At 36.6% G+C, this 16,499-nt stretch overlaps 1 protein-coding gene across 2 annotated transcripts in view; it reads right to left on the reverse strand.

Moving 5' to 3' along the window:
- The window catches only part of PTPRQ (protein tyrosine phosphatase receptor type Q), a 257,649-nt gene that overhangs the window by 209,738 nt on the left and 31,412 nt on the right, over window positions 1-16,499 (reverse strand). For both annotated transcript variants that reach the window (XM_086712736.1, XM_086712737.1), the window contains exons 17-18: window positions 2,262-2,427; window positions 170-430 (exon numbers count right to left, since the gene is read on the reverse strand). In XM_086712736.1, coding sequence (XP_086568862.1) covers window positions 170-430; window positions 2,262-2,427 — 427 coding nt within the window. The remainder of the gene's footprint in view (window positions 1-169; window positions 431-2,261; window positions 2,428-16,499) is intronic.

Consider the following 16,499-nt stretch of genomic DNA (forward strand, 5'->3'; position numbering starts at 1 on the left):
TTATATATGTCAAAAATCCAAAGAATATCCCAATAAATTGAATTTTTTACCCTTATTTTATAAACTTTAAATTTTCAAACATCAAAAAAATGCATTGAAGTTTTATCTTGAACAGTGTAATATGCAACACAAATGTGAATTTTTTTAATATCAAAAAGAATTTGTATACCTGCAACAACTCTGATAAATGTGCCAGATCCTTCAACATTGTCTCTCACTCTATGTACCGTGATGTTATATATTCCACCAGGAGACAGATCTGTAACTGTGTGCTCTGTAATAACTCCCCAAATAAGATATTCTTCTGCAAATGTTCTGTTTGATATATAAATCTTGTAATGAGTGAAGTTGGTCTCTGCTGGATTCCACATTAAATGTGCAGAAGTAGTATTCACGGCTTTTAATGTTAAGCCACATATCCTAGATGGTTCTATTGAAAAGGTAAATTGTATGTAAATTAAAATTGCACATATATATGTAAAAAAGCAAATATGAATAATATAATTTAATCATCTATGTGATAATCCTTAAATTTATTCATGTATAACACCCTCCACGTTCAGCTCTGCAAACAGAGAAATAGGACATTATATATATGAGTTTTAACTTAAGTGGCACATTAATATCCTCTTTAGTTCCCAAATGTCTTTCCTTAATCGACCATAAATCACTCCAACAGTCATTCCTATAGAATTGTGGGTACCTCCTGAGGAATTTCTCTCTCCTTCCCTCTCTGCCCCTCCCCTGCTCCTACATGCTTGTAACAAGAAGTATCCTTCTACAATATAATCACGGGTTTGTTAGCAGTTAACTAGATGCAGTTAGCTAGATGTTGAATAAAAATGAAATAGAACACATAAGTTAGCGAGTGAATGAGGGCCAGAAGCAAAGACACTTTCAAATGTGGTTCTTCTGGTTATACCAAAGTTTTTAGCATTCCTGTATTACTGCATTTTTAATACATTCTTCGATGGAAGTAATGTTTCTTGCACTACCATTTGGTCTCCACTGAGAGGGGATCCTGTAGACCTCACAAACTTTCATAAGAATTATTGGTAAGATACTATTACTCCATTCCACCCAAAACATTATGAAACTGATTTATAGTAAATTTACAAACATCAGGGAACAGAAGAAAAAAGTTTTCTGCTTATCAAACCACTTCCTCAGTAGAAAATGAATTGTTTATATGATTATGTCATACTACAGTATACGTGTGTGTGTATATATATGCATATATGTGTGTATATATGTGCATATGTGCGTATATATGTGCATATATATACACATATACATACATGTATATTCATATATGTGACAAACAATACATACACACACTTACATATATGTATATATGTTGGCTTCAGATTATTAAAAAAACACCTCTAGGTAGTTCCCAATACATTTAGGCATACAAAGATTTTTTTTTTAGTTCATGTATTTTTTGAGAATTCTCTTAATAATATTCTTATAGATATAATTATTATTATCAGGCTTAATGGGTTTTTTAAGTTTATTATTTATCCATTTAGAGAGAGAGATGCACTTGCACTCTCTTACACTCGCACACATGTAAGTGGGGGAGGGGTAGAGAGAGAGGGAGAGAGAATTGCAAGCAGGCTCTGAGCTGTCAGCAAAAAGCCCAACACCAGGCTCGATCCCTGAACTGTGAGATCATGGCCTGAGCTGAAATCAAGAGTCAGATGCTTAACTGACTGAGTCACCTAACTGAGTCACCAAGGCACCCACAGGCTTTGTTTTAAAAGAGCTTTATCATGCCATTTGTAGCAATGTGGATGGAACTGGAAGGTATTATGCTGAGTGAAATGTCAGTCAGAGAAGGACAGATACCATGTTTTCATTCATAGGTGGATCTTGAGAAACTTAACAGAAGACCATGGAGGAAGGGAAGGGGGAAAAATTGTTACAGAGAGGGAGGGAGGCAAACCATGAGACTCTTAAATACAGAGAACAAACTGAGGGTGAGTGGGGGGCTGGGGTAGAGAAGAAAATTGGTGATGGCCCTTGAGGAGGGCACTTGTGGGGATGAGCACTGGATGTTGTATGTAAGCAATGAGCCACAGGAATCTACCCCAAACCCAAGAGCACACCTTACACACTATATGTGAGCCAATTTGACAATAAATTATATTTTAAAAAAGGCTTTAAAAAATAAATAAAAAATAAAATAAAATAGCTTTATTATGTTAAGCTAAAATAAGTTCTCATAAAACAATAAAGAATTTATGATATAATCTTACTTGTAGCCACTTTCTCCATTACAGATACACTGTAATCTCTGCCTTTAACTGTCTTTACCTCGAACATGTAGTCCACACCTGGAGTCAAATTCTTTACTTTGGCTTTGTTGCCATAAACAATTATTTTAAATATCTTTTCCTTTCTAGAAGTCATACAATAGGATATCTGGACAAAGAGAGAGAAAAATTTAATTGCTTAAAAAGAATTGTCTAGAAAGAATTTACTTAGCACCAACTCTGTACCAGTCTAATTCACATACATTCATTAATACAGCAAGGAAGGGTTGTGATTCTCCCTGTCTTCACTAAGGAGTAATTTGGGACTAGCTGATGATGAATAACTTAGGGAAGTTGACTCACATAGTAGTATGCATAATGGATAGACTCGGAAGTTTCTCGACTAAAATGCCAATAGTCTCAAACTATTTTTAAATTTCATTTCATTTAAATGAAATTTAAAATATTTCATTTTAAATTTAATTATTTTCAATATTTTTCAATAATTTTAAATTTTTCAATTGAAAATTTTTCAATTTTTTCAATAATTTTCAAGTATTTTTAATTTTCAATTTAAATATATATACATACACACACATCCATATGTACACATATGTATATAAAGTAAATATTTAAAATACATATTTTTGACATGTGTGTATATATATGCATATATTCTGCTTATATGTGGATATGTGTATAATAGATGTACTGCATAATGAATTGGACTTTTCGTATTGGTCACCTGAAAACAAAAAAAAAAATCATGTAAAATTACATATACACTCCCCCAACTCCATGTAAGCAGAAGACTGGAAGAGGAGAAAGCAGGAATCATTGGAGTCCCAAGTTTCTGGCCTAGTGGAGAATACCATGGCTTTTCCCTGACTGCCCAAGGTATGGTAATAGGGTGCTTCTGCCCACATTCCACACTGCAGATAAATGAGAGACCAACATGTATCACTACCATAAATTGAGGGTGCCTACTAGAAAGAACAATACCCCTTGGACGGACATGTACTTAGACAGCAGACTTCCTGCTCATGTACCTGATTAGAGAAAAAGGAAGTTAGAAAGAAAGAACATTGCCAAAAAAAAAAAAAAGAAAAAAGAAAAAGAAAGAGCTGTGGAGTAATCTGTATATCCACTCTTCGTCAGGGCAATCCATGAGTCAAGTACAAACCATGAGGAGTAGTCAGTCTTAAATCATCTTACCAGGACCCCATCCAAGAAGGCTGACCTTTGTGCAGAGACCCTGACAGCAAAAAGCAATGGGATATAATGGCATAGAAAAAGGCAAGCCAGAACTGGGTCCATCACATCAAGGAAATGGACAATGAGGACAACCCCCAGAGCCTTCCAGAGAACTCACACATGTGCCTCAGGAGAGAGCCAGTTAAACAGATTGGGGGACTGTTAAACAAACTGGAAGCCATTCAATGTTAGTTAGGAGAGTAAAAAAAAAAAAAAAATCAGCAAGAGAGAGAACAAAAACAGACGCTTGGAAGGCAGAACTCACTCCAATTCTTTTGTTACATGAATGCATGATAAATGTCATGCTCCTTGCCAGCCCATCTTTCATCATAACTTAAGCCTATCAATTATTCATAAAAGCTCTGAGAATTATCATTGCCTTTAGAAATTTTCAGTGGAATAACCTGATGGTTCTAACACTTTGGAGAGTTCTTTATTCATTAAAAACTATTTACAACAATCTTTACTCTTCTTCAGTCTATATTTCATGTTTGTAAAACAGAAAGAAGGATATATCTAAATGAAAATAATGACATTAATTTTATAAATTATTTAAACTTTATTATGCTTTAGAAAATAATTGTCATGTGGTAGGAATCAGAGAAATAAATTTCCTAGGTAGATATGTTTATCACTGCCTTGTGGGAAGAGTGTTTTGTTACGGAAGAAGATAATCATGAGGTCTAGAAGCATTTCATTGTTTATTGATTTATAAGGTGTCACTGAACATTACTTTGCTTGTCTGGCATATGGAAAGGCAGGAAGAGTGAGGAGAATGCTGGGGACTTCTGATATGAAAAAGGATGGTAAGAGAAAGTATCTTGTAATAGAATATAATCATAATGGAGTGCTAGATTTGAATACACAAAGAGTTATAGTAAGACATTAAAGAAGGGTTAGAAGGAAATCGTCTGTAGTGATCTAATGTAAAATCTTAAAATCCAATTTGAAGGACAGAGGTTTGTTTGTTTCCCAAAGTATGTGGACTACATGTCCAAAAGAAACCAATTGAAGAAAATGCTATTTTTGCTTTATTTATACTTTCAAAGCATAGTTTGAAGACCTGGGATGATTAATTTTAAATGATTAGGAAAATGATCCCAATTATGCAAGTACCCTGTGCAAAGCAAACAGGATACTGTTGCTTAATTCATTAAAATTTAACAAATAATCTCATTGGTTAAGAAAGACTAGGATAACCATTAGTGATACAATACGGTTGGTAAAAATAATCTGAATCCTAAATATTAACATGATTTCTTAGAATAAGTTTCACTCATTAGTAGACATACAATTTACAGTCTCCAGGGGAAGAAAGTGGTCATGCAAAAATAGGAAAAGGTAATTGTAGGGCTATATATTTCATCTGGCAACAAATAATTTTATGGCCTCAGTTAACCCCAAATAAAGATCACTCCTTTTGGCATTTGTCTTGAGAAATGAGAAATAGGACAGACAGACAAGAGTTAAAAAATGTGAATGTCTTACAATTAACATAAATGCTTAGAATTTTCATTAGAGAATACCTACACAGAATACAGAACTGAATCGAATCATTCCAGAAACGATAGAATTTTTAATGAATGATTTATTAGGAGGCCCCTATTATTGAATGACATTTAGAAATAACAAATAGAATGCTAACTCCTGACTTTGTGACCTTGCTAGTGTAGCATAACTTCTCTTCTTTTCCATAAGTCTGAATCCTACTAAAAGTACATCTCAAGTTCCACCCTTTTCTGATACTATACTCAGTATTGATATCGTCCCTCCATAATTACCCCAAACATATATGGAAAAACACTGTAATGTAAGGTTTTATTTATTTATCAAATATTTACTAAGCTTCAAATTCAGGGCAAGCATTAGTATAGGTACTAGATACATAGTGATAAAGAAGACAGAAAAGGCATCTGATTGTAGGGAAATTACTTTCTTTCTTTTTTTAATGTTTATTTATTTTTGAGAGAGAGAAACACACACACACAGAGCGGGAGCATGGGAGGAGCAGAGAGAGGGAGACACGGAATCTGAAGCAGGCTCCAGGCTCTGAGCTGTCAGCACAGAGCCCATGCAGGGTTCGAACCCACGAACCATGAGATCATGACCTGAGCCAAAGTCGGACACTTAACCAACTGAGCCACCCAGGTGCTCCAGGGAAATTACTTTCTATTGGTAGCATCTAACAACAAGAAACTCAGTTAATAAATGAATGAGATAACTCAGATACATTGAATTGGGATTGTATCAAAAGAGCAGTTTTATTTAGATTACATAATCAGAGAAGGAGATGAGAAGACAATATTTGAACTGACAATTCCATAACAGGAAAAAGTCAACCAAATCTGAAGGCAAGATCCCAAAATAAATGTCAAGAGCAAAAACCTTGTAATGAAAATGCTTTTGGCATGCTAATGGAACAGAAAGAGAGCTGAATATGGTTGTAACATAGTAACTAAGCAGACAGGATAGTTAGATGAAGGTCCAATCAGATGAGGTCTTGGAGATCATGGCAAGGAGTTTAGATTTTATTCAAAGGGCAGTGGAAATCTACTGGAGGATGTTAAACTAATGAGAGACACAATGTTTTTAACAGCTCTCTTTTTCTCTCTCTGGCTGTTATGTGGAAAGTGGATTGGAAGGAAATGAAGAATGGAAACAGCCCAGTTAGGAGGTGAGAAGCTACCATCTTTCACCTAGGCTGCTGGTCTTGGTAAGAAATGGTAGCGTCTAAGACAAGAGAGGTACAGTGAGATGGAGAGAAATGGACACATTGAGAACCTATTTTAGAGGTATAAGTAGCAGAACTAGCAGATGGATTGAGGGAAGAGGGAATGGGAAGAATCAAAGGTAACTGGGCAAGTGATTTCAGGACAGTGTCCTTTCCAGAGATGGGAGAGACTGAAAGGAGCAGGGGTGGGATCACAAAGGGAAGGTAGAACCTTGTAAGCCATGGTAGGAGTCTTTAAACACAAAAATAATATATATTTTACTTCTAAGAAAGAACATTCTGATTGTCATGTGGCAAGAAAGGTGTTAAAAAGAGATTCACATTAAAATTAAGCTTCCTTGATTGTGAAATGTGAACTAAGACAATTTAAAAAAAGAAAAGAAAAAATAGTAATTCAATTATTCACTCATCAAAATACTTATTGACCCCTACTATATGTCAGATACTGTTCTCAGTAATGGTACCAAATGGTGACCAAAACAGACAAAAGACCTACTCCTGTAATTTGTATGTTGGAGCATTTTCCAAACATATCTCATTAAATTCCTTCAACAGTTCTATAGAATAATAATAATCTTCATTGATAGATGAGGAATTAAGACCAAAGAGTATAAAAACTAGCCAAGATCTAACAGTAGAGGTGAAGTTGGGATTTAAAGCAAGAAATTCCAGGGCCTTGATTCTTCCATTAACCATAATGCCTACCATCCCTTGTAAAATCACAGAAAAACTAACCATAGGCGTATAAACCAAAGTTGCATCAGCCCAGTATTAAGCCCATGCTTATATGGGCAATTAATCCGTGACAAAGAAGGCAAGAACATACAATGGAGAAAAGACAGTCTCTGTAATAAATGGTGCTGGGAGAACTTGCAAACTATGCAAAAAAATGAAAAAAAAAAAAAGAAAAAAGAAAAAGAACTGGGCCACTTTCTTATACCATACACAAAAATAAAATCAACATGGATTAAAAATCTAAATATGTAAACCGAAACCATAAAATTCCTAGAAGAAAACAGGTAGTAATTTCTTTGACATCAGCCGGAGAAACATTTTTCTAGATATATCTCCTCGGGCAAGGAAAACAAAAGCAAAAATAAACTACTGGGACTATACCAAAATATCTCAAAGCATTGTTGATTTCTCCTGTGATTTCTTCATTTACCCATTGATTGTTCAGAAGCATGTTGTTTAATCGCTACATATTTGTGACTTTTCCAGATTTCCTCTTATAATTGATTTATAGTTTCATACCATTGTGGTCAGAAAAGATGCTTGATGTGATTTCAGTCTTCCTTAATGTATTGAGATTTATTTTGTGGCCAACATGTGATCTATCCTGGAGAATGATCCATGTTTACTTGAGATGAATGTGTATTCTACTGTTTTTGTTTTTGCTTTTGTTTTTTTTTTTTTTTAACGTTTATTCATTTTTTGATAGAGAGAGAGACAAAGTGTGAGTGGGGGAGGGGCAGAGAGAGAGGGAGACAGAATCCAAAGCAAGCTCCAGGCTCTGAACTGACAGCACAGAGCCTGACATGGGGGCTCGAACTCACGGACCTTTAGATCATGACCTGAGCTGAAGTCTGACACTTAACCAGCTGAGCCATCCAGGCGCCCCTATTCTACTGTTTCTGAATGGAATACTGCATATACATCTATTAAGTCCATTGGGTCCAATGTGTCATTTAAGGCTGATGTTTCTTTACTGATTTTCTGTCTGGATAATTTACCCATTGATGTAAGTGGGATATTAAAGTTTCCTACTATTATTATATTGATGTCTATTTCTCCCTTTAGGTCCATTAATATTTGCTTTATATATTTAAATGCTTCTATGTTGGGTCCATAAACACATACAAATGTTATATCCTTTTGTTGGATTGATCCTTTACCACTATGTAATAATCTTCTTTAACTTTTATTATAGCCTTTGTTTAAAGTCTATTTTGTCTGACATAAATATAACCATCTCAGCTTTCTTTTGGTTTGCATTTTCATGGAACATCTTTTTCTTTCCTTCCACTTTCAGTCTGTGTGTCCTTACAAATGAGGTGAATCTCTTGTAGGCAGCATATAGATGAGTCTTCTTTTTTATCCATTCAGTCATTTCTTGTTTTTTGTTTGAAGAATTTAGGCCATTCACAATAATTATTTTTATTTATTTATTTATTTAATTTATTTATTTTTGTATTTATGTATTTATTTATTTATGTACTCTCTATACCCATACGTGGGGCTCCAACACATGACCCGAAGATCAAGAGTCACATGCTCTTCTCACTTAGGCAGCCAGGCACACCTCACAGTAATTATTGATAGGTATTTATTGTTTGGCATTTTGATAAGCATTTTTCTGGGTGGTTTTTAGTTCCTCTCTGTTTCTTTCTTCTTCACTTGCTTTCTTCCCTTGCAGTTTGTTGACTTTCTTTAGTGTTATACTTAGATTCCTTTCTCATTATCTTTTTTTTAACTTTTTTTAAATGTTTATTTATTTTTGAGGGAGAGGGAGAGAGAGAGAGAGAGAGAGAGAGGAAGCATGTGCACACAAGTGGGGGAGGGGCAGAGAGAGAGGGAGACACAGAATCCTAAGTAGGCTCCAAGCTCAGAGCTGACAGCACAGAGGCCAATGAGTTGCTTGAACTCACAAACCATAAGATCATAACCTGAGCTGAAGTCAGACACTTAACTGACTGAGCCATCCATGCAGGCACCCCATATTCCTTTCTCATTATCTTTTGTGTATCTACTATAGGTTTTTACTTCATGGTTACCATGAGGCTCACAGAAAGCAATCAATATATCATCTACTTTAAGTTGATAGCAACTTAAGTTCAAATGGATTATAAAACTCTAGTTTTACTCTTTTCTCCCACATTTTATGTTTTTGTTGTCACATTTCACATCATTTTTGGTGTTGTTTATCCCTTACCAAATTATTGTAGTTATAGTTATTTTTACTACTTTGGTTTAGCCTTCATACTAGTTTTATAAGTGATTAATCCACTGTTTTTATTATATATTTACCTTTACCAATGAGATTTATACTTTCATATATTTTCTTGTTCCTAATAAATGCCCTTTAAGATCAAAGTCCCTTTAACATTTCTTGTAAGTCCGTTTTAGTAATGATGAACTCCTTTAGCTTTTGCTTGTCTGTAAAACTCTATCTTTAATTCTGAATAATAATTTTGCTGGGTAGATTTTTCTTGGTTGGAAGTTTTTTTATTTCAACACCGAATAGATTGTGTATTTCCCTTCTGGCCTCCATTCTTCTTCCAAAAGCAGGAGTTTTCTGCTTAAAAATCTGTTCAAAGTCTTAAAGGGTTTCCTCTGTACATAACAAGATGATGCTCTTCTCTAGCTGCTTTTAAAATTCTCTAACTTTCGATATTTTAATTGTAATGTGTCATGGTGTGGATTTCTTTGGGTTTAACTTACTTGAAACTTTCTGGACTTCCTGCATCTGGATGTCTGTTTCCCTCTATAGGTTAAGGAAGTTTTCAGCATTGTTTCTTTAAATACATTTTCTGCCCCTTTCTTTCTCTCTTCTTCTCGGATCCCTGTAATGTGAATATTATTCCACCTGATGTTTTCTTTTAAGTTCCTTTATCTTCCTTTTTCAAAATTATTTTTTCTTTTGCTGCTCTGTTTGAGTTCCACTGTCCTGTCTTCTAGATCATTGATCTTTTCTTCTGCTTCATCTAGTCCACTGTTGAATCCCTCTAGTGTTTTGTTTTGTTTTTTAGCTCAGCTACTATATTCTTCAGCTCTGTGAGTTGGTTTGCTACTCTCTTATATTTTCTGTCTCCTTATTGAAGTTCTCACTGTGTTCATCCATTCTTCTTCCAAATTTGGTGACCATTTTGTTGACTATTATTTTTAACTTTTATCAGGTAAATTACTTATCTCCATTTCATTATGGTCTTTTTCTGAGGTTTTATCTTGTTCTTTCATTTAAAACAGATTTCTTTGTTCTCTCATCTTGCTGGTCTTTATGTGTTTGTGTCCATGTTATTAGGTAAAACATTTACCTCTTCCAGTCTTTTTTTTAAAAAAATTTTTTTTTCAACATTTATTTATTTTTGGGACAGAGAGAGACAGAGCATGAACGGGGGAGGGGCAGAGAGAGAGGGAGACACAGAATCGGAAACAGGCTCCAGGCTCTGAGCCATCAGCCCAGAGCCTGACGCGGGGCTCGAACTCACGGACCAAGAGATCGTGACCTGGCTGAAGTCGGAATCTTAACCGACTGCACCACCCAGGCGCCCCTACCTCTTCCAGTCTTGAAGGAGAGGCCTCATGTAGGAGATAAACCTTATTGTCCAACTATGCCCTAGCTCTTGGCTATCTTTCAAACCTTTGTGATTGTCCAAGAAGGCTGATTACTCTTAATAGATGCCAGTTGAAGAGGATATGCCAAGACCTGCTAGTGTTCCAGAGGGAGAGATCTCACTCATCACCCAGTTTCAGACTGATAGGAAGGCAGACCCCCAAGGAGCATCTTTTAATGTATGCAAATATATACAGTCCTGTGGGATCACAATCATAAGTCATGCTGACCTCCAGACCAGGTGATCTGGGAAATATCCCCTGACTCATAGTTGTAAAAATCAGGGCTCCAGATGAGTGTAAAAGCCCATTTCTGTGAGGTACCAGCAAGCTCAGTGAGCCAAGGGAGAGGACAAAGATGGTGGTCCCCAGCATATGTTCTCTGAGAGCACGTCCGTAGCCTTTATATGTGTGGCAAACCTGAGGTGTGCCCATCAGGATGAAGGTCCAGGACAAGTAAATAGGCCTTTTTCATAGCAAGACTGGAAGTGTGTTTTACTCTGCTATCTGTGAAGTGTCCTGGGGGTTGGGAGTGGGGGCTTTTAAAACTGTCTTTCTAATTGTTACCATCCCATGAAAACCAGGAACTCAACCCTCCCAGCCCTTGCCACCAGTACCAGATCCCCAGCAGCATTCCCTGTGTAGGAGAATTCCCTATGGCTTTAGCAAAGCAGAAGGCAAATGTAGGGCTGGGGATGCCTACTGGTTTTACCAGGGCAGTGGGAGAATATAGGGACTACAAGTGCCCGCCAGTGCTAGCAAGGTAGAGAAAAGCACAAAAATGGCTCCTGCCAGGACCTCTGTCATTAGACAGAGTCCCAACAGGCCACTTCCACTCCACTAGAAACTTTAAGATAAGCAAATTAATCTCCTTCACATATAGGCTAGATGCTTTTCAAACTGCTGCTTTGAAAAGGAGAGTGAATCTGTGTGCAATCCCTTAAAGTAGTATCTCAATACTTTACAATCTCATTGGTTTTCAAAGCCACATGTTTTGGGGGCTCATCTCTCTGCGGCAGATCTTAGGGGCTAGGGTGCCTGATGTGGGGTATGAAACCTTTGCTTCTCAGGGAGAAGTTCCAGATTTGTGATATCCCTCCCTATTGTGGGTTGCTATGTGAGGGATGGGGTTTTTGGCAAGACTGAATCTCAGCCTCTCCTACCCATCTCAATATGGCCCCCCTTTTTTTTGAGAGAGATTGAGACAGAGCATGAGTGGGGTAAGGGCAGAGAGAGAGAGGAAGACACACAGAATCCGAAGCAGGCCCCAGGCTCTGAACTGTCAGCACAGAGCCCGACACAGGGCTCGAATCCACGAACCATGAGATCATGACCCGATCTGAAGTCGGATACTTTACCGAGTGAGCCACCCAGATGCCCCTTTTATTGTCTGTTTGAAAGGAGCTGTTCATCTAGTATTCAGGTCTTTTTCAGACGGAATTATTCCATATGTGGCTGTGGGTTCAATGTGTCTGTAGGAGGAAGTAAGTTCAGAATCTTTTTATGCTGCCATCCTAGACTGCCCCTTACTTGTTTCTTTTTACTTTTTTAATGTTTCTATTAGACAATTTAAAATTGCACACAAGACTCTCATTTATGGCTTCCATTATATTTCTATTGGACAAAGCTGGTCTACAACATCACTCAGAGTTCATAAAAGACAGTTGAAAGGTGTAAGAAAGGAAATGGCAAACTTCCATTGATGTTCTATATCAACTATTTGATTTTTTCTAAGTTCACATTGAATTCTTTTAGGTCTTAAATGTGTGAGCCAATGTTTACTTTCATGCTTGGAATAGATTATACCTTCAGTTCCATTACAGTTATGAGATTCTTTTAAAGCATATAAATCTTTTTGCACTCCCAGTGCTCATGAAAAGAAAGCCAGCAATCTAATAGTTTCAGAGGATTACTCACTAGAACAAATATTTGGTGTTCAAATGAATTTCACAGTTCATCCATACTAATAAATGTTCTTTATATTTTGAATGCTCCAAATGCTGGGCAAAACAAAGCAAGGATTTCTGTTTTGTAAAGGAACTCCTATTACAAAATTTATTACCAGAATATTTTGCATAAGTATATCACTATGAGCTTAATTCTTCTGAAAAAAGATAGAATTGATTGAAGTTGATGTCTACTAATATCATGAGAAATAGAAGATACTAGTTTTCTTATGTTCTCCATGACATAGACCTTGCAATGACCTTGCATGCCATGCATACTCCATCATTAGTAGAGAACTATTAGATAGCTTGGTTTTCTGAGAACCCATTAAGAGACAACTGGAATTTATATTGCAGCAACAGAATTGACAATACCTGGTGAATGAGACTGAAGATTTCATTTAAGATAGCTCACTTTAAAATATGCCTTGGTTTGGGCACCTGGGTTAAGTGTCTAACTCTGGATCTCAGATCAAGTCTTGATCTGTGGGTTGTGAGCTCAAGCCCCATGTTGGGCTCCCTGCTGGGTGTGGAGCCAACTTAAAAAAAATTTTTTCCCTTGGTTAATCAGTCAGACCTTTAACACATACTGCCCTTTCCTTTTAGTTTTAGAGGATTTAGACTTGATATTACCTTCCCCCCCCAAGCTTTTTTGAACTGTTGTTCCAGTCATTATCTTTCTCATATCTGCAGTTCTTCTAGAACGTAAGCACCATAAAGACAGTAATTTGTTGTTAAAAAAAATAGTTGTTTTTTTCAATGTTGACTTTTGGATTTGTTGAATGATTGAAATTGTTATTGTTCCAGGAATCTTTCCACTCAGCCTGAAGGCATGCACTACACTCCTATCCTTTAAAACAAAACAAAACAAAACAGGGGCACCCGGGTAGCTTAGTCGGTTGAGTGTCCAACTTTGGCTCAGGTCATGATCTCATGGTTGGTGGGCTCAAGCCCGCATCAGGCTCTGTGCTGATAGCTCAGAGCCTGCAACCTGCTTCGGATTCTGTCTCTGGCTCTCTCTGCCCCTCCCCTGCTTGTGCTCTGTCTCTAAAATAAATAAACATTAAAAAAATTAACAAACAAAAAAAACAACTCTCTTTTACTTTACTTCTAATCTTAAACTATAACTAATGAAAGTATTATAATATACAGAGTCTAACTCCATTTCCTTTTTTTTTAAAACTCCATTTCTTGTTTGACTACTGACAACTTTTAGATCTCTACCCCTCTTCCCAACCTACCCTACATCTCAGCCTCCAAGATAAGAAAGCCTTAGATTCTTTTGCCTCTGAGGGCAGAAAACTTTCCACCTTCACAGCTTCTAGTGCCTTCAGGAAGCTCCTGCCCCAGCTCTACCCTCTAAGCACAATAAAAAAATGAAAACCAACTCCTCTTCCTTTCTATTTGCTCCTGTTCTCATATGACCCCTGTGAACCTATTCCATCCTGGGATTCCTCAATTTGTTATAAATACTAATGAGTGCTTTTGTGTCATATGCTTTGGCATCCAAAGAAATTCCTGGTGGGTAATCATGTCTGCTTCTAAGCAGACATCAAAATAAGTGGTAAACACATAAAACTAATGTAATGTTATATGTCAACTATACTCAAATAAAAAAACTTTTTTTAAAACAAGTATATTGTACAAAGGATATGACAAAGACATGAACATAAAGTTAGGTGAATCACAGAAGAGAATAAATAATTATTTTGAGAAATAGCTGGGGAAGCCATCCCCAAAATATGGTGAGAGTAAAGAATACATCAATAAACATATCAGAAAGAAAAAAAACTTATAGGGACGAGTCTCAAGCGGTGTGTACTATCAAGGAAAGAAAGAGTAAAATGCTAGTGTATTTACAATATAAGCCTGGAATTTAAGATGAGTATGAGGGAAGGTGATGAGATGATGTTTCAACAGATTTAGAAGGACTGTTCCGGGTGTCAGCTTGTTCCTTGGAACAAAAGGGAGCCAACAATGATAGTAAGAGCCTGAAACGAGGCAAAGTAGATGGAAACAGAAAAGAAAAGGATTTTCACAGTAATTCTAAGTTGGAATCATCAGGATTCAGTAAACAAGTACATAAGGAGCTGAAAGAAAAAGGAGTCAAGGATGACACTAAAGTTTCCAATAAGGGAGGCTGATAAATTTCTAATAAGGGAGGCTGATAAATTCAAGGGAGCTTTCATACAGGGAATGATATCTGAGCAGGGTCTCAAAGAATTGTCAAAGAAAATTGGGAGAGAATATATTCCAAAGAACATGACCAAAGAATAGAATCAGGAAAACACAAAATATGTGGATAATGGTAGGCAATACAATTCTGATGAAATATGCAATCTAGAGAAAATAGATTAGACAGGTTGTTAAAGTCTGACTCTGAAGACCATACTAAGTCGTGTGTACATTAGATAAATGGTGGAGAACCACTAAAAGACTCTATATTTTATACAAGTCTTAAAGATAGATTTACAGGGTGCCTAGGTGGCTCAGTCAGTTGAGCGTCCCAACTTCGGCTCAGGTCATGATCTCGCGGTGAGTTCGAGCCCTGCATTGGGCTCTGTGCTGACAGGTTGGAGCCTGGAGCCTGCTTCCCATTCTGTGTCTCCCTCTCCCTCTGCCCCTCCCCTGCTCATGCTCTGTCTCTCTCTCTCTGTCAAAAATAAATAAACATTTAAAAAAAATTAAAGATAGATTTATAACATTACTTCTTCATCTTTAGCCCAGATACTATAAATAAATGTGGCTTCTTTTTATGTCTGTCATATAGTAAGTATTATTTTCTTTCCCTTATTGATCTTAATTGTTAAAAAATTCATACTCAAGCATAAAACCCAGATGTACTGATCTGTTCATATCAAGTATCCAGTAGTTTAATTGTTCTGGTTCCTTTTAGATTGCACTGAGTTGAGAAATTATCACATTTTATAGTATATTATTTTTTACTTACGGGAAACATTTTTTGTTGTATATGCCCAAATACTAATGATTCTTTTTATAATCCCTATCCCCCATAGACCTGTGGCCACCATTTTTTTTTACATGATTTGGGACCTACAAGCACAGTTAACTGGAACCGTACGAGGTATCTAATCCAATTTGGAATAATCACAGTCCTTCCCATGGGAATTTAAGGGGAGTCTGTCTCTCTGTAGCTGATAATGCACCGTTTGTACTTGGAAGTGTACACAGCATTCTTTCACTCACCACACAGATTGCTTAGCAAAGAAAATCGGTCATCAGAAAAAGTAATAATAAGGCAGATGAGCAGAAGTTGACAGAAAAGAAAATAATCCCTGGATTCTCCACAGCCTTAAAATATCTGATTGTAGGCCTTCCTAACACCCAGTTATATCCCTTTCCTTGGTCCCCATGAGGCTGTCTTGTATTAATACATTTTCGTCTTTGTTGCGTAAACTATTTCAGGTTGTTTTCTGTTATTTGTAACTCAAACTGCCACTTCCTACCACTAAGAAAGTATGGAAAAGTTGTTGGCCCCATAGAATGCAAAGCAACAGTACCGTCCCTGGAAGTTGACTTGGCAAACTGTACAATGTAGGATGCAGGGTGAATACATTTCCCCATGTGATGCCAAGTTACATTGTTAGCAACAAAACACAAGCAAAACATACATATTTAGTAAAAATAATAACAGACCCAGTTGAAAAGTGGCTGCTCCGTATATCTTAACTCTCCTACTCCCTCGGCTAGAAGTCTCCACTCAACTAAATCTCTAGGATAAGGTTGAAAGGGAGCCCATAGCACATCACCCAGTTTAAACAGCTCAGATCTTTGTTCTGGCCAGTGCTGTCACAGAAGCTTTACCCTCCAGCACCACTGTTCCTTCATTCACTGTCCTTTCATCTCTGAAAACCAAACTCTTTTAAACTATCAACTTTGATTCATATTTGACCACTTCCCATGATAACCTTGTACTTTTAAAGCAGTAAATAGAAAAGATTACTTTGGAGGAAAATC

Source organism: Puma concolor, chromosome B4, assembly GCF_028749965.1.
Source record: "Puma concolor isolate L17-30 chromosome B4, mPumCon1.1.hap2, whole genome shotgun sequence".
Classification (NCBI taxonomy): domain Eukaryota; kingdom Metazoa; phylum Chordata; class Mammalia; order Carnivora; family Felidae; genus Puma; species Puma concolor.